Source organism: Delphinapterus leucas, chromosome 8 (assembly GCF_059928025.1).
Source record: "Delphinapterus leucas isolate spDelLeu-1000000601 "Yukka" chromosome 8, BTC_Dleu_Yukka2, whole genome shotgun sequence".
Lineage (NCBI taxonomy): Eukaryota > Metazoa > Chordata > Mammalia > Artiodactyla > Monodontidae > Delphinapterus > Delphinapterus leucas.
The window spans coordinates 60,870,155-60,889,205 of NC_143136.1; the positions used below are offsets into that span (position 1 = coordinate 60,870,155).

Consider the following 19,051-nt stretch of genomic DNA (forward strand, 5'->3'; position numbering starts at 1 on the left):
AATGGAAAAGAGGGTGGAGAGGGATTATAGCGCTAAATGAGATAAGCTAAACCTTGGAGTTGTTAGACTTTTTTTTTAAACAGGAAGCTTGCTTGGTTTAAAAACACAAACAATCAACCAACAAAAAAAATACACTTAGGTTTGGGGTTGTGGGGAAGCACTGACCATCTGTAAACTCCTAGACATTAAGGGCTATATGTTATTAATCTTTGTATTCTTTATAAGCAGGACTGTATCTGGCATATAATAGATGCCCAGCAAACATTTGTTGAATGACTCAGTATTTGGCTCATATAGTCATAATGGCAAGACTCAGTTTGAGAGACATTATTTTGGTTCAAAGTAGAGCTACCCTTTCTTAGACAGGGCTGGAAATGTTTATGTAGAGGCAAGTTGAGCCAGAATTCAGTGCCAGCCCTGTCAAATGGATTTTTTTTCCCCCTTGGCATTTGTGCCCCACCTCATGCACAAAGGATTTGGGTGATTAGGAATGTGGAGTCTACTAATAAAGCTTTATAACAGTACACGAAGCAAAAGTATATTAAGCGTATTCATCGCATGCCAATTTAAGGACCTATTTCTCAAGTTATGTTTACTTAGGCTTTCCCCAGAGTGAGTGGTTCCCAATCTGTTTTATTGTCAGTATTTCCCTTTAGTTGTCATCAATTCATTTGCTGTTATTCTTTTAAACGGAACATGTTCTTTGATCCTTCGAAATCTTGCTCAATCTAGGCCCCAAGTGTTGCTCTAAGTCTCAGGAGAAAACGACTTTGGCTGGAGTCGGCTCCCAAAGCCACACCCACTAAGAGGCCTTAAGAGACCTGGGGCTTTCCTGGCGGCTGCTCAGCTGCCGGCAACCAAGCGGCACGCCGGAATCCCACGGCTTGGTCCTCCAGTCTCCCCGGCGGGAGGCACATCCCCCTCCGCCCCGCGGGCCAGCTCTTTCTGGCCGGGACGCCGAGCCCCCTGCCGGCCCCGCCCGCCCCGGGCTCATTTGCATAGAGGCGCGCGCGACGCCGGCGAGCGGGCGGGAGGGAGGGCGGGCGCGGCCAGGAAGGCGGCGCGCGCGTGCCCTGACAGCTCGGCCCTGCTCGCTCACTCGCTCGTCCCCGGCTTCTGAGCACAGCATGGCGGTCAAGGTGACTCTAACTCTCTGCTGCTGCCTTTATTTCATAAGAGACATTCCGGGGACCGTGCCTGCAGCCCCTCACCTCTTCCTATTTACTTCTTTGCCTGATTGTTAGATAGCGTGTCCTGGGGCTCCAGGGAGAGCCGTGCGGGGCTTGGACCGGAGGGAGAAGATGCCCGGCCGGGGGAGGGGAGGGAGGAGGGATTTTGAGTTGGAGGGGCTTGTAAGGACCACAGGTCGGTGAAGGAAGCGTAGTATCCTGCCCTGGGTACATGGAATTGTGAGCCAGGGGTTGGAGGGCATCAGAAAGGGAGTGGGAGGAAGTGGCATATATAGCCGGGGATGCCTAAGGCATCTGTGTACCGCGGTGGGGGAGGGGGTGAGTAATTGAGTATTTTGGGGCCTCTGGAGCCGGGGGCAGTGGTTGGCATTTGAGCTGCAGGTGGCAGGATGGCTAAAGTATTTAGAAACGTTGCAGCGGTTTTCATGATTTTACGTTGGGTGGAGAAAGAGAGGGGCGTGGAGATAATTATATTCTGGATTGCTTTCCACGGGAAGAAAGGCCAGTAGGCCATGCGATTAATTTGGGAGTTTCAACTTTCCTGTTGTCTCTACTAGCCTTAATGGTCTCTTGATTTGAAGGTGGGTGGTTGCCAAATGTGTTGCTGGTGGATGTGGAGTAAGGTAGGGGATTGATCCTCATGGCCTTCCCTTTCCAGTCCAGGGGAAATCTATGTGGTAGATTTGCTATATTTTAGGCTCTTCACACCTGGCTTTCCACCCTGTGGTCACAGAGCTCCAATTTGACAGTTGTTATCAGTATTAGTGCTTTTGGTTTGTTTTAATCTAAATGCCCTTATAAAAGATAAGAGCATTGATTGCTGGCATTTGTGAACTGTAATCTCAAGAGATTGCCTGGTCTCTAGTGAAGCGTTAACTGGCTTTTTTTTTTCTTACAGGTGCAGACAACCAAGCGAGGTGATCCTCAGGAGTTAAGAAACATATTCCTACAGGTAAATTGGCTTATGGGCTGTGCTTTTTCTTGGTGGGGGAGATATAAGTCTAGTACTTTTTAGGCCTTAACTTTCAGGAATGTTCTATTTTCATGTATTCTTAAGAACTTGACAATAGATAATATAGATTATAAGTCTCTTATTACGTTTTTATAAAAAGATTTCCCTCACATTTTTTAACATGACTTAAGACATGTAAAAAAACACTAAAAAGGATTTCCATCTTCTCTTAACCATTGTGACCAAAATAAAATTTCAAAATGTATTGACACTCTTGTGCAATTGATAGGTATGATGATTAAAATTCTTTTTTCCTTGAAAGCTGTGTGCTTATAAAGTTTTCCTACTTCTAAGCAACTGCGTAATTTGTTACAGAGATAAGAATATTATAGCTGTTCTTAATTTGTGTGTGTTTTCTCCCTCTGTTTATTTATATTATGTCCATGGGCATTGGGGGTTGTGTTACAAAATGTTACTGTTTGGGATTCTTGCAAGGATCCACCTTCACTTCTGCTAAGTTTTTAGGATCAGTGACTTGCTGTAGACGTCTAAAAAATTGGCTTAGTTTTTTTGTTTTGCTTTCTTTTCTTAAATTTCAAAAGTTCTGCGTGCAGGAAATTGTACCTAAGTACATATAAAGGGAGACAAGCTAAGGTGTTCTACCAAATGTTGTGTTTTTCTCTGAAATCTTCTTTTAAGAACTTTCTATTCTGGACATGGTTCTCGTATAGAAACTTTGACCTTGGGCAGGTCCCTGCTGGGTATTAGTTTCCTCTGTAAAATGAGAGGTGATCTCCAAGGTTCTTTCCAACTGCAAAAGTCTATGATTCTATATTAGGAACAGACTCTTAACATATACAGATCAGCCTGGAATAGATGACATTTTTATCTGAGACATGTGAGTTGCTTAAGCTATTGTTGGGGAGCACGCTTCACAGATGACCAATTAGTGAAAATGAGAATCTTAAATTTTATAAAATCCGTTGAAGGGAAGCATCATTTCCAGAACAAAAGTAATTGTGATAGAAATGCTCTATTTATGGTTCAAAACCTTTATTCCTCACAGTTGTTCTTGAAAATAACCAAAAATATGTCAGTGTTAACCACACCATGTACTCAATTGTTTTATGAGGAGTTCATGTGATATAATTTTATTTTCTAAATTAAGTAGGCATGGAAGAAATCATTTGAAAATGCTGCAGGAGGTGATGAACAGAGCACTGACCCGGGTGTTAGGAACACTGGGTTCAGTTGCCAGCCCTGCCTCTATCTGGTTATGGTACCTGTAAGCTAATTATCTGGCTTTCCTGGGCTTCATCTTCTCATGTGGGACTCAGTGGGCCATAAGGGAATGTGAACTGAAGTCCTTTCAGCTTTAAAAATCCTATGGAAAAAATCTGTGATTCTGTATGGATTTGGTTTTTGGGGAGAGGGGAGAATGCAAATACAGAGAGAGCTGGGACTGTGCCTAGCTTTTTGAAAACTTTTAAATCTTATCTTTTTACACATTATTTTGATGATGCCCTTATTTTTTATACTGAAACTTTGTGGAATTTATAATTGCATGTTTAGCACTAACTGTAAAGCACTGACCCAAGAGTTATTGGTAAGAGACAGAGGAGATAACTTACCGTCAAGTAGCTGAAGCAGCTTTAGTTGAATCAGTTTGAGGGCAGTTAGCAAGTAACATAGATTTTAAAATTTCTGTCTGAAATACTTCAAACTATAGTTACTTGAAGCTGTAGGACATTATTTAGAAAGTTTTGTTTTAGATACATATGGTTTATAAATATTTTAGAGGTAATAGGCAAAAATACATACTAACTATGCATTTCTTTATAACAATGTTGCTACATATATTTACTGAGGATTATTTGTGTGCCATGTATGCACTTGTATTTAGTTTAGTATATTGAATAATTACAGGGGAGGATTGAGCCAAGACTTGAATGGTAATGGACATGTGACAAGCTCCTCTTTGAGACGGGTTTCATCTCCCACAGTTTTTGGTAGAGGGAGTCAAGAATAATGAAGGCAAATGCATAGCCTCTGGTATGACAGTCAAGTTGGTTTGTCCAGATAATTGTGGTCATGTGATAATAATGACAGTGGCTATCATTTACTGATCATTCTGTAGTATGCTGGGTATTGACCTAGTCCTTTAAGGGTATTATATTAATTTTCTTTAAAAATAATTCTTAATTGACATGCAGTTAATTTACAATATTTCAGGTAAGGGTATTTTATTAATTTTCATAACAACCTTAGGAGATAGCATTGTTGTCCCTGTTAAACAGATGAAGTTAATTGGCTTGGTTAATGTCACTTAGCTCATAAGTGGTAGAGATTTGGATTCAAATCAAACTATAGAATCCATCTTCTTAACCCTTATACTCTGCCACTTGTGGGATCTTGAAATGGGATGACTTTTGAAAGCTAGAGGTATGTAAGGGTCTAACAGCAGCTGTGTTTTTTAAGAAGTTAAAGAAAAAAAAATCCGGTTACTTAGGTGATGAAAAAAAGTACCTTTACACTGTGACTACCTAGAACATTTGGCCAAGGAGTTTAGATTTGCAACAGTAGGAAGGCACTGTGCGTTTCTGAGTGGGCAAACTGAAGTGGTGAATTCTGGCAGCTCTTTGTGTATGTTGGATAAAGTATGGAGAGGTTGGAAGTAGGTAGAGAGATCAGTTAAGAGGCTATTGAAATAATTCATGTTGGAGATAATGACCAGGAGTGGCTGATGGCTGAGGAAATGGAATGGAAGGACAATACCAGGGACCTTGGAAGGGATGAATCAATTGAATTTGGTATTAAATGTGAAAGTAAAGGAAGGATTAGTGAATCTGGCATTTTTAGAATAGATGTTAATTTATAAGGCATCTATTTTGGGAATTTGGGGGGGGCGTGGTTTGAAGTTTGGTTGCTAAATAAATGTGTCCCAGTAAGTAAAAATCAGATACAGGGGCTTCGCTGGTGGCACAGTGGTTGAGAGTCCGCCTGCCGATGCAGGGGACACGGGTTCGTGCCCCGGTCCAGGAAGATCCCACATGCCGTGGAGCGGCTGGGCCCGTGAGCCATGGCCGCTGAGCCTGCGCGTCCGGAGCCTGTGCTCCACAATGGGAGAGGCCACAATAGTGAGAGGCCTGCGTAGCGCAAAAAAAAAAAAAAAAAATGATACAAATTTGTGCAGGTGGTAGATGAATCCTTGGGTTAGGGGGATTACTTATAAAATAAACAAGACAGGGAATAAGGGACTGATTTATAAGTGATATCCTCAATTGAAGTGGAAGGAGGAGGAGGGGAACTAGGGAGAATGATCCCATGGGAGTTTAGAGTTTCACAAAAAGGGTATAGTCAAAGACTAAAATCTAGATTATTCTGTTATTAGTATAATTTGGTTTTGGTAGGATTTGGGGGTCACTTGAGTTCAGGGTCATTTGAGCTACTTAAAGAGAAGATTTAATTTTGAATTTTAGAATGCAGTTGGAAGCTCTCTTTTGTAAAATTTAGATCTGTGGCATTAACTGTCTAAATTCACGAATAGTCGGTGTGGCTCAAAACATCATTTGTTTTGTAAACAGCAAAATATTCCTGTTTGAAAGTGCTGTTGTATCTATGTTTAATGGAATGATGTGTGCAAGTTCATGAGAGTAAAGCATGGTTCTGAGTATAGAGAAATAGGTTTATTTTGTCTGTGTTCATTGTTTCTCAAATTTTGATGAGCTATGTTTTCTATTAATTAAAAAAGAACAATAATATTCACTAGGATTCTGCTTTTTCCTGTCACCCAAGTTCATAAAATTGGAGCAAAGCTATGAATTCTTATGTGTTAGACTGCTATAATTTTACAACCATCTGTCAAACTAATATTTTACTGTTGCTACCCTTACAACTGTCATTTCTTGATTTATGCCTTCTTTTACCTCTCTCACCCACACACTATCATTTAACCAAATTTGCTACATCAGAGGTATACAGTAGCAAAAGGAAACAATAGAAGCAATGAAGAGGGAGGTGAGGTGAGGACAACAGGAATGTCACAGGCTGTTTGTTATAAGCCTGACGAATTTCAAAATGAAGAGTTAATCTGGTTTTGGTCTGTGCTTTGTGGCAAAGTAGGTTTATCAAAAAACTGTTTTAAGGGACTCCCCTGGCTGTCCAGTGGTTAGGACTTGGTGCTTTCACTGCTGTGGCCCCTGGTTCAATCCCTGGTTGGGAACTAAGATCCTGCAAGCTGCACGGTGGGGCCGAAAAAACCAAACCAGAACAAAACAAAAAACTGTTTTAAGTGAATGATTTTTCAAGATCTCTGTCTTTTTTTTTTATATATAGATTTATTTATTTTATTTTATTTACTTTTGGCTGCGTTGGATCTTTGTTGCTGTGCACGGGCTTTCTCTAGTTGTGGCGAGCAGGGGCTACTCTTCGTTTTGTTGCGCGGGCTTCTCATCGCGGTGGCTTCTCTTGTTGCGGAGCACGGGCTCTAGGTGCGCGGTCTCAGTAGTTGTGGCACGTGGGCTCAGTAGTTGTGGTTTGTGGGCTCTAGAGCGCAGGCTCAGTAGTTGTGGCACACAGGCATGCTCCGCAGCACGTGGGATCTTCCCGGACCAGGGCTCGAACCCGTGTCCCCTGCATTGGCAGGCAGATTCTTAACTACTGCACCACCAGGGAAGCCCTCTGTCTTTTTTTTAGTTGATAGATTTTCTGTTGTTCATTTACCGATGTATTCTGTGATAAAAGCAATACATGTTGAGACTGTACCGTTATATATGCTAGACCAAAAATGTATGGCAATGTAGAAACCAAATATTATTTTGATCCTGTTCTTTTTTTTCATTATCACCAATGTAACAATGAAGATCATATCCCATATAAAATTATGAAAATGCATTTTTTCTGTCTTGTTTATTTTACATTAGAAAGTAGGTATAGAAGATGCTGCTGCTAATGTAAAGCAAAGAGTGATTCTTCCTTAGGGTTTTTATGATAACATATAAATTTTTGATTGAAAGAAATGTGCTTTATTCAGTAAATATTTGTTTACATATTACGTATTTATTTACTTTTGGCAGTAACCTGTGGCTGAGAAGGGAATTAAGCAGGGCTTTTAGCAGGAGACTTTTCTATTTTGTTGAAATATGAGTTAGGACTATGTTTTCCAAAGTGTAGAACGTGTACCACAATATTACAGTTCTAATAAGATTATCAAGTATTGAAAGATGATAACACCTACTGAGGCCAAATGTGGAGAAGAAAGGTGCTCTCATACTGCATTTGTGGAAACAAAGACTCTTTGCAAAGCAGTTGGCAATGGTTTAAAATAAAAAGATACCACTTAAACAAGCAGTCCTACTTTTGGGATATTTATCCCAGAGAAATAAAAATACTCATAAGAATATATATGTACAAGGTTGTTAGTGGCAGCACTCAATTGTCCGTCAAAAAATAGGAAAAAAAAGGGGGGGACAAAATAAATGCTATCAAAGGGAAGCAGTAGAAAAATTATGAAATAACCATAACATGGAAAATTATGCAGACATGAGAAAGAATGAGTTAGGCTTATTCCAGCTGATTTAGAGGGATTTCCAATGTACTATAAATGAGGAAAGAAAGATGTAAAAAAGTTTATGTAGAATGGTTCTACTTTTCTAAACATTACTTCATATATGTTGTATGTATATTTAAACATATATATGTTTGATATAATTTAATGGGCATTAAGAAAGGTATGGAAGGATAGATAATGTTAACTTGGTTGGGGAAAGAATTCGGGGGAAATAAAAACAAAATTTCAATGTATATGTATTAAATTTTGAGCAAGTGAATAATTTAAAAAGTAAGAACTTAGTAATTCAGAACCTGAAGTTAAAAAAGGACTTCGCAGTGTAAATTGGGTTGTAGAACCCAGTAAGACACACACAGAAGGAGATCTATAGTTTTCTTAGCCACACTGATTAGCAGGTTTTCACCAGTTTTTCAGACTATAGGAATTGAAGATGATAACATTTATCTTTAGTTTATAAAGTATTTGCCATAAACTATGTAGAGTTCTTATTAATAAAAAAGTGTTAGGCATTAAGGGCATACTAGCAACATAGTGAAGACTTTATCCTTGAATCAGCTAGACAGATTAAAAAATAATGGAAAAGATGAAAAAATGTGTTATTAAATGCCATCTATGTTCTACTACCAATCAATACATTTTTAATTGTCTTCTATGTGATAGGCCAGTCATATGTGTGGTTCTACCTTTGTAGATAAGATAGAGGAGTTTAGTGAAGGTAGGACCTCACATTCTAGGAAGGGGTGAGACAGACAATAAGAAAGCCCACACACTGAGAAACAAATAAACAAACCAAAACCAGCTACAGATTGTGACAAGTCCAATAAATGGAATGATGGAAAAGGTGATTGTTTTTCAAGATGGTGGCTAGTGAAGGCCCCTGAGGAAGTGATATTAGGGCTGAGAACTGAAAGGTAGGTATAGAGAGTTCCGCAAGTGCAAGGGCCTAGATGTTGATAGGGTTTGGTATGTTCAACAAACAAAAATGAGGCCAGTGTGCCTGAAGCATCAGTGAGTGAGGGGGTGCATGGCCAGTAAGAGATGAGGCTGAAGGAGCCACACCAAGCAGGGCCTTGTTTGTAGGCCATGAGGAAGAGTTTGGATTCTTCTTATAAAGAGTGTCATGGAAACCGCTGAAGGTCCTTCACCTTGGAAGTGGAATGATTCAATTTATATTTTAAATACATTGTATTTAGATAGATCATATTGAAATGTAAGCTTTCTCATACATTTCTGTACTTTCTCGTGGATGACTGCCTTGAGTAGACTGTGATTCTTTCAGTTTAATTTCCTCCTGTCCACAGCATTCTTAGAATATCTTGAGCTGGGCCTTGGTTGACTCCTTTTCATCCAGGAGGCAACAGAGTGTAGCTGGAACCTACATGGGCTTTGTAATCTAACCAGAACTTGAATCCTTATTTGATCCCTTTTTGCTATATGACCTTAGGTGTTTACATTACTTTTGGAGTCTGTTTCCTCATCTGTCTAAGAAAGAGTAACCATATCTAGCATGTAGGGATGTTATGAAGATAAATAAGGTAATGTGTAAATAGTGCCTGACACATGGAGAATCTAGTAAAGCTTAGTTCTTTGTCCCCTTCCTTTTCTTCTGAGGTGAGGACTTTTCTTTCCTGAAAAGGATCTCAGTCCCTTGTGTTCCCCAGGTAACTTTGCTGGACCTATAAAGTGACTAAGATGCTAGTAAGTGTTTATGATTATGTACATTTAATCAGTTAATTACTCACATTCTTTTTTTTTTTTGGATGTGTTGGGTCTTCGTTGTGGTGCGCAGGTTTTTCATTGCGGTGGTTTTTTTTTGTTGCAGAGCACATGCTCTAGGTGCGCCGGCTTCAGTAGTTGTAGTGCACAGGCTTAGTTCCTCCACGGCCTGTGGGATTCCCAGACCAGGGCTCGAACCCATGTCCCCTGCATTGGCAGGAGGATTCTTAACCACTGCACCGCCAGGGAAGTCCTACTCACATTCTTGAGATATAAATCTGAAGATCTTCACAAATCCCCACATTCAGAAATACCACCGTAAAAGGTAATTTCTCACAAGTCTGTAGGTTCTGAGAAGGGGTAGAGCCATGGTCTTAAGACTGGGAGACTGTGGAAGATATATGCAGAGTTTTCTTTTGAACCTTCAGTTGTTCTTTCTGAATCAGAGAAGGAAAAATAGTCCAACCAAGAAATACCAAGACACAGATGTGAAAGAGAGACTTGTAATTCATTCTTTATGTGTGTAATTTTAAAAAAATCATCATCTCCCTGTTCTGTCCAGCTCTCTTTTACTTAGTGCTGCTGAAATTTCTGAAACATCGTTCACTGAAACCAGTGCCATGGCCAGTATTGGGCTTCTAGAACTGTGCTATTGTTTGCTTCCTATTATGTCTTAGGCAATGTTTTAAGTGTTTTATACAAATCATATGTAATCCTCAGAACAACTCTATAAGGTAGGTGCCATTAATATTCCCATTTTATAGATGAGAAAACTGAGCCCCAGAACAGTTAAGCAACCTCTTCAAGGTTGTATGGTAAATGGAAGAGACTTGCTTTATGTATGTTAATACAACATGCCTTTTTTACTTAATATTGTAGGGCAATACAGGTATGGAAGTAAGTGTAGAATCATCTCGTTTTTTTGTAACCTTTTAAAAAGTCTTTTTTATTATGGAAAATTTCAAACATATATGAATTTAAAGAAGGTAGCATAATGAATTGCTATGTACCCATCACTGATCTTCACCAACTATCATAGCTAATTTTGCTTCATCTATATTGCAGCTGCACTGGATTATTCTGAAGCAATTCCCAGACATCCTATCACTGCATGCATAAATACTTTAGTGTCTGTCTCTAAAAGATGATGACTCTGAAAAGCCAACCAAACCACAATACGTTGTCACACCTAAAATTTTTCCTTAACCACATGGATTTCCATTCACGTTGAAATTTCCATGCTTGTTTCATTTTTTTTTTAAGATAACTTTTTTTTTTTAATTTTTATTTTTGGCTGCATTGGGTCTTCGTTGCTGCCGCGTGGGGTTTCTCTAGTTGTGGCAAGCGGAGGCTGCTCTTCGTTGCAGTGCGCGGGCTTCTCATTGTGGTGGCTTCTCTTGTTGCAGAGCACAGGCTCTAGGTGAGTGGGCTTCAGTAGTTGTGGCACACAGGCTTCAGTAGTTGTGGCTCGCAGGCTCTGGAGTGCAAGCTCAGTAGTTGTGGCACACGGGCTTAGTTGCTCCACAGCATGTGGGATCTTCCCGGACCAGGGCTCGAACCCGTGTCCCCTGCATTGGCAGGTGGATTCTTAACCACTGCGCCAGCGGGGAAGTCCCTTGTTTGATTTTTTTAAAGTTGCTTTTTTAAAATCAGGACCCAAGCCAGGTTCCTACATTGCATTTTGTTGATCTGTCTTTGCTCCCTACCAGGATAAAGGGCCTTCTTTCTCCGTGGCAGAAATCTTGCTATTTAATCAAGGCTTACCAACAGTAAAGCATTCTGTACTCCTAGGAGCTGCACCTTGATTGTCAAACGTGATTTGCCCCGGCTTATAAGTGTATACGCTCCTTGTATGTTCCCATGGTTACTTAGACCAAGAGATTGAAGTATTTATTTTAAAAACAATGCAAATTAATCATTCAACTTAATCTGCCCTGAAAAGCATTCTAGTTCCAGTTATATTGACTTGTCTGGGGTCATTATTTTATTTACAAGGTTTTTGGCCATTTTTAGGGGTTGTTTTGATAGACTTAGTTTATTATGGTAGCTTTAGTTGATTTCAGTGATTAAGGAGAGTCTTACACCTCCTCATTCTATTAGAAATTGCATTGTTTAGTAGCTGACAGTAGGACTTGCTGTAATGGACAGTAAAAAATACATATATTAGAGCAAAAAGAGAATAGTATTTCATGAAGCAATCAGAGTGAGAAAGGAAGACTTCTGGAGAATTTTCTTTGCAAAATTAAATAGAAGGTTTTGTTTCTAGTATACGTGAAATATGCAACTGAAAGTGCTAATTAGATGTATAAAACTGCCTTTTCCTAATGCATTTGTAGATTTTAGTAAATATCAGAAAAATTTTGTGTCACTGATTAAAATCTCTGTTTAAAAAAAATTAATGTGGCTCAATAGAGTTGTTAAAATTTATGTGACCATATGTGTTAAAAATTATTTTTTCTCATTAAAATATTATTTATGATAGGTGAATTCCACATTGTACTATTGTAACAGGGTTTGTGTTGTTGGATCTGTTGCGGTCTTTGCTTGTTGCATAGAGTGCTTGTGTAGTGAAAGGGCATGGATTCCTGACTAAATTTGGCTTCCATTAGGAGTAAGAGCAGTAATGATAGTGAAGGACAGCAAGAGGATTAGCTTCATATGCTCAGCTCTTGCCTTGGTACCTGTCTTTCTCCTCCACTGTTCATGTAATTCCTTTTTTTATATGGGAAATGCTCTACGTGATATTTGTAGTTACTGAACTTTGTGACGTTGTCGTTTGAGAATTACTGAAATCGCAAGGATGTTAAGATCTGAAAATGTCAGTGTATCTTAATTGGAGCAAAGTCATGGAGGAACAGTGTGTTTTGACTCATATTACAGCCACATGTTGGCTGAGCAGATGAAGCTGCCTAGACCAGTCAGGACTGATTTTCTGGTAAACCCAAGAATAGTGGAAGTCAACCCCAAAGAAACCTTGGTTTGGATAAAGGTGAGGAGTTAGAAGAGTAACTCCTTCATGTTCGAGCAGAAGCTGAAAAATTCAATACGCAAGAGGGAAACTGGGATCCTCTGCTTTTCTGTGTCTTCTAAGCATTTTAGAATAACTATGTCAATATGCATTAGCTTTACAATTTCCAAGTACTTTGGTGTTCAAGATCTCATTTTCTCCCTTACAAAAATATCTATCTTTCTGTAACTTCTTGTTAAAGAGACTCTGAGAAGCTATGTGTTTGCTCAAGAAATCTCTACTAGTTAACGACCCAGGCTTAGTCCCTGTTTTCTGACCTTAGTTTCAGTGTCCATCATGCCATCCTCTCTGAGCAACTTGAGGGCTGGAACTAAGTTTTTTTGATCTCTACATCCATAGTACCAGGCCTAATGCCCAGCACAAAGTTGGTGCTTGATAAATGTTTTAAAAGTGAAAACAGGGGCTTCCCTGGTGGCGCACTGGTTGAGAGTCTGCCTGCCGATGCAGGGTACACGGGTTCGTGCCCCGGTCCGGGAAGATCCCACATGCCGCGGAGCGGCTGGGCCCGTGAGCCATGGCCACTGAGCCTGTGCCTCCGGAGCCTGTGCTCCGCAACGGGAGAGGCCACAACGGTGAGAGGCCCGCATACCGCAAAAAAAAAAAAAAAAAAAGTGAAAACAAAGTAACCTGAAAGATTTGATTTAAGCAGATTTTCGGCTTAATAAGTAGTGCTTCTAGATATATTACCTTGTTTTGGTATAACTGAAAAAAGAGAATTCTTTATCTTGACACACTGTATAATTTCTTTAAAAGTAACCAACTTTCTAGTCACAGCCTGTCAGAATTTTCCTTTATAATCTCTGGAAAATCTTTTAGAAATATCGAACATCAAATAAAATCTGTTTTTGAACTTAAACCATTTAAACAGGTAATTTAATATCATTTAGACTATTTGGGTTTACTCATTCATGTCATTGAATTTTAAGTTAACATTTTTTTTTCCTTACTCAATGGAAATTTAGGGTTGTGTATAGACTCTACGTAAAGTCTACTTTATAGTTAACCTGTGATGTAGGTTGCATACATTCTAAAGGTTACTTAAGGTTAAATTTGGTAAATTGCAAAGGAGTTACTGTTATCCAATTTACTACAGTCAAGTGAGGTCTTGATGTGTTGATCTGTAGGCTTGATAGGCAAAACATTTCTAGATAACATGATCTTATCACTTGGTGCTAGAGGTAGTTCAGTGCAAGTACAACATAAATCTGGATATGAAACCCTACTGTCTTTTATCAGCAATAATTTTGAATAAATGTATAAAGATTCTAATTTTTCATTAAGATCCATTTTCTTTCTCAAGCTTCAGAATGTCAAGGCTTTTTCAAACACATATGAACTATACTCAAAGTAAATTCAAATATTTCTGGAAATGTGAAAGCTATGTGCACTTTTACATTAAAATACTTGCGTTAAGTTAGGAAAAAGTTTAATCGAGAGAACAGACTACCTATTTTTATTCAGATACCGTCAGCTACTTCTTGTCTGTGTCTTTCATGTGTCCTTGACTTCTTGCCCAAGAGGGATTTATGACTGCTTAAGAAACATATTTGAAATGGCAAATGATTAACTCTAAAGTTATTTGGAGTATGGATATAATATTTAGTTAATTTCATTTAAAGTCATTTTAGTTCAGTCTTTGAAATGATAGGAACAAAATACGAATGATATTGTGGGACTTCCCTGGTGGCACAGTGGTTAAGAATCCGCCTGCCAATGAAGGGGACATGGGTTCAATCCCTGGTCTGGGAGGATCCCACATGCCACGGAGCAACTAAGCCAGTGAGCCACAACTGCTGAGCCCACGTACCACAACTACTGAAGCCTGTGCACGTAGAGCCCATGCTCTGCAACAGGAGAAGCTACCTCAGTGAGAAGCCCATGCACCGCAACTAGAGAAAGCCTGCCTGCAGCAATGAAGACCCAACACAGCCAAAAATAAATAAATTAATTAATTTTATAAAAACTTAAAAAAAAAGGAAATGATATTGTGAAACTACTAAATTACTTTAATATATTAAAATTTTAGCATAAGTGTTAGCCTAGGAGATCCAAAACTTTTTTAAAATTGCTTTTTATCGTTTTTAGTGTAAACATGCAAGTCATTTTGGTTAGCAGAAAGAGAAGGTCTCAATAAGGCCACTTAACCTTTTCCTATTTCTAGCTGTATGTGTTACTTTAGGCCATGTTTTTTTTTTTTTTTTGGTCTGTTTAAACATTATTATCCAGTCAATTAAAATAAGTGTTGAAAGCAGTGAAGTTATTTAAAATAAACAGGTCAGTCTTCTTTTAAAAAATACTTTTCAGTTTAAACGTATCACTTGTTTTTGAGGTACCTGCTTTTCTTTGTTAACATAATACCTAAAATGTTTTAGTCTCTTGACTGTGAGTAGATTTCTAGTTTCAGTTCTAAATTCCCTCTTCTGTTTTGTCTGTTCAGGCAGCAGGCTCACTGACATTGCCAAGTAATTGTCTCTAATTTAATGAGTTAATTAGTTAACTGTCTCCTGCAGAAGTCAAGTACTGACTCCTTGTAGGTGAGAAGACTTGTGTTTTTTTCCTCTGAGCTATGCACTTTATCTTTCAGTTAAAATCAAGTTAAAATAGACTAGGAGAGTTGGGGAAAACACTAGCAAAATACCTCAGGGTAAGTGATTCTCTGGCATCATTTATAACCTAAGATACTGGCAAAGCCTGTTCCAAGTACATGTCAACAAAAGCATTTGTTTTCCTTGTTGGCCACTGTGTCCTTGGTGATTTGTGCTAAGGCTGCTCTATTTCCTGATAGTTTTAAAGTCAAGAATGTTGTGAAATCCTGGTGATTCAGTAAGTGCAGTATACATTCTGTGTGTGTGTGTGTGTGTGTGTTTGTGTTCTGTGTATATAGTGGTGATAGTCCTGGCAATCAAATTCAGGTATTAGTATTAGATATTAGGCACCTCCGTGACAAAAGAAATGAACAATTAGTTGCTGTATTTTGTTAATACTAACTCTGAAATGTTTTCATATTGTTTCTTTTGAAAATTGACATCTGCTAATTAAAGAAAGCAACACTCAAATTGTGAAGTGAGAGAACAAAGATCACCATAACCCATCTCTTGTATTTTCTTATTTTATATTTAGTTCTTAATTCTTTTTCATAAAAGTTGGCCCAGGATTCTTTGTCAGAGAATATGAGCATTTCTATGGTTCTTTATATATGACATGTATGTATATTTGTGTGTATGTACATATATATTGCTAAATCACTTTTTAAAAATTTATTTATTTATGGCTGTGTTGGGTCTTTGCTGCTGCACACAGGCTTTCTCTAGTTGCGGTGAGCAGGGACTACTCTTGGTTGCGGTGCGCGGGCTTCTCATTGTCGTGGCTTCTCTTGTTGTGGAGCATGGGCTCTAGGCGTACAGGCTTCAGTAGTTGTGGCACATGGGCTCAGTAGTTGTGGCTCACAGGCTCTAGAGCACAAGCTTAGTAGTTGTGGCACACGGGCTTAGTTGCTCCGCAGCATGTGGGATCTTCCTGAGCCAGGGCTCGAACCCATGTCCCCCTGCTTTGGCAGGCGGATTCTTAACCACTGTGCCACCAGGGAAGCCCTAAATCACTTTTTAAAAGGCCTGAATTTGAAAAAGCAAGGTGTATAGAACAATGTAAACAGTATGTTATCATTTGTGTAAAAAAGAAATGGATAAGAATATTCATACGTACATATTTGTATGTATATATATTGGCATATATATATATATATATATCTCCTATATATAAAATTTACTTGTTTATGCACAGAACATCTCTGGAAGCATATGCAAGAAATTGATTGCCCCTGGAGTGAGGAATTGAGTGACTGGGGACAGAGTTGGGAGGAAGACTTTTCACTGTATATCCTTTTGAATTTTGAATGGTATGAATTGACAGCATTAAAATCATAAATAAAAGAAAAAGCTGCTAGCAGTGGGTGAAAGTCCCCATTGTTTTGCATTTTCACTCCCATTGCCTTGATTCAGGCCTCAATCTCTTTTACCTGGATCGTTGCAGTAGCCACTGCTTGGTCTCCCTGCCCCCAGTCAGTTTCTCTCTTCTCCAGTCCATCTTTTACTTTGCCTCCAGAGAGAGCACAGGTCAGATCATGTCTCTCTCCTGTTGTAAAATTTTCAGTGGCTTCCCATGGCCAGGATAAAGTACAGACTATTCAGTTTAGCATTCCAAGTCTTCCACTATCTGGTCTCAAACTGCCTTTCAGCTTCACTTTCTTCTACATATCTTTGTATACCCTCTCTTTGTTACCATTTCTTTCTCCAACTAACTCCTCCTCCCCCCAAAAAGAAATAAATATATGTTTTAAATTTCTGTATTTGTTTGCTTTTTTTTTTAAGCCTGAAATACTTCTCTCCATTTGCAGTTGAAATTAAGTTTTACTCTCAAGGCCTATTCTAAACATTATTTTCTTTTCCTTCCCACCAATCCCTTCCCACCTATCCGCAAAATGAATCATTCTTTTTGGTTCCCAGTGTATGTTTCTCATACCTTTGGCACTCATTCTAGTTAGTTGTTGACTTGTCAGTCTCTTAAAATTCTATTTTTATACTTCCTTGTATTGATCCCTCTTTCCAGTTGCAGTAGTCTCCCCGACATTGTGCCTTTCCCCACTCCTGCCTGTCCTTAACTCTGGTGGTTTTCGTATCTTGGTAAACATGTCAGGGTATACATGTCAATGTATAGCATAACAATGTTATGTTATACATTGAAGAACTTCAAGGAGGAGAAGAAGCAGTTGATTAGAATTAGTAGAATCCACTCACTATCACTATCAATGCCATTCAGTTTATTTTTTCTTTATCCTGTGTTTGCATGTGTATTGTTTTAAAATTCAAAGATTATTTAGTTTTCATTTTATAGATGCGTGTTTTATCTAGAGGCTTGGGAGGAGAATGGCATCGTTGAAGGACTCACAGCGAGTTAGTGGTAGAGCCAGGATATAAACCCAGGACCCTTTCAGGAATGACTTTTATAGCATGTAGAGAGAACATGACTTTATTTTGGGGTGATACTAGTTAGGTGCTTTTGGTAGTACCAGCTAGTAAAAATGTGTCCACCTTTGGGCTGCTTCTTGTGCAGGCTGATAGAGCATTTGTTGTGATAGCCTCTATGGTATTTTTCAGAGTACAACCAAGGAAATATTTAAAAATTTAACTCTCTCCTTATTGAAAGAGCTAGTGGCTTGGTTTAGACAGATTCACAAATGAGGACATTTGAAATGCTTAACCAAAAAGCAGACCAACCGTCCTTTGCTCTTATCCTTCTCATCCTCATCTTGTTTCCTAGAAGCAAGCTCTTGTAACTTTTCTAGCTATTCATTTTGATATTTCCCTTCATATTTCTATACTGCTGTTTCTAGACACTATTGACTTTCTTTTATAGCAGATGAGGACTTAGCTTCTTTATACTACTTCCTCCCCCATTCTTCTCCCTCCATTCTTATGAGCATATTTGTAATTGTTATTAAATTAATGTTTGGTATCTACATTATTATGACTAAGTTCTGTTTATTTTCAGCCAAGTCATGTATTATAATATTTTCTATTTTTATACAAAAGAAGTACTTATTCATAATTTAATGTTTTTATAGAGTTAAAAATTACCTAACTTTTCATTTACTTAGTGATTTGTGTACCAAGTACTAATTCATTAACAAATGTTTAGAGTGCCCTCCATGTGCCAGGTATTATTCTTGGTGCTTGGGGATACATCAGTGAACAAACTAGACAAAAATTCCTTCTTTTGTGTTATTTACATTCTAGTTGGGAGATACAGTAAACATAATAAAGAAGTAAAATATATAGTATGTTAGAAGGTGATAGGTGCCAGGGGGAAAAAAAGCAGAGCACCCTGGGGGAATTGGGAATATGATATAGGCATGGGTGGTGATGCGAAATAGGCTGATGAAGAGTAGGTCTCATTGAGAGGAGGGCATTTGCGTAAAGATTTAAGCTCCTCCCTATGTTATTTTCCACGTACCAAATGCCTTGGATACCCTGACATTACAGTTTCCCTAGTGGCTTGCCCTCTTGGAGCCCTCTGTCTGCCCCAGCCAGGAATGGCACTCCAGAGACCTGCAGCACAAATGTTGTACTGGGATTTCCCTTGGCCACTTTACTGGGTTTGATTATCTGTTTCCTGGATCCCCTGTCTTTCTCTTACTTGGTCCATGCTCTCTCTCTTTTTTTTTTTTTTTTGCGGTACGCGGGCCTCTCACTGCTGTGGCCTCTCCCATTGCGGAGCACAGGCTCCGGACGCGCAGGCTCAGCGGCCACGGCTCACGGGCCCAGCTGCTCCGCGGCATGTGGCATCTTCCCAGACCGGGGCACAAACCCATGTCCCCTGCATTGGCAGGCGGACTCTCAACCACTGTGCCACCAGGGAACCCCCATGCTCTCTTTTTGATGGAGTGAATTATCATAGCTTCCTGAGAAAAAGGGTACATAAAGGGAGAAAAAAAACCTTGAGAACCTGGATATCTCAAAGTACTTTTAACCTACTCTTACAATTGGTTGAAAGTTTGACTCAGTTTAGAATTCTAGGTGAGAAATCATTTCTCTTAGAAT

General features: G+C 39.1%; 1 protein-coding gene across 1 annotated transcript in view; it reads left to right on the top strand.

Annotated features, from left to right (window-relative positions):
* Positions 1–1,055: 1,055 nt before the first annotated feature.
* Positions 1,056–19,051, top strand: part of SLC25A12 (solute carrier family 25 member 12) — a 130,258-nt gene continuing 112,262 nt past the window's right edge. The window contains exons 1-2 of the mRNA XM_022570035.3: positions 1,056–1,139; positions 2,089–2,142. Coding sequence (XP_022425743.1) covers positions 1,128–1,139; positions 2,089–2,142 — 66 coding nt within the window. The 5' untranslated portion in view covers positions 1,056–1,127. The remainder of the gene's footprint in view (positions 1,140–2,088; positions 2,143–19,051) is intronic.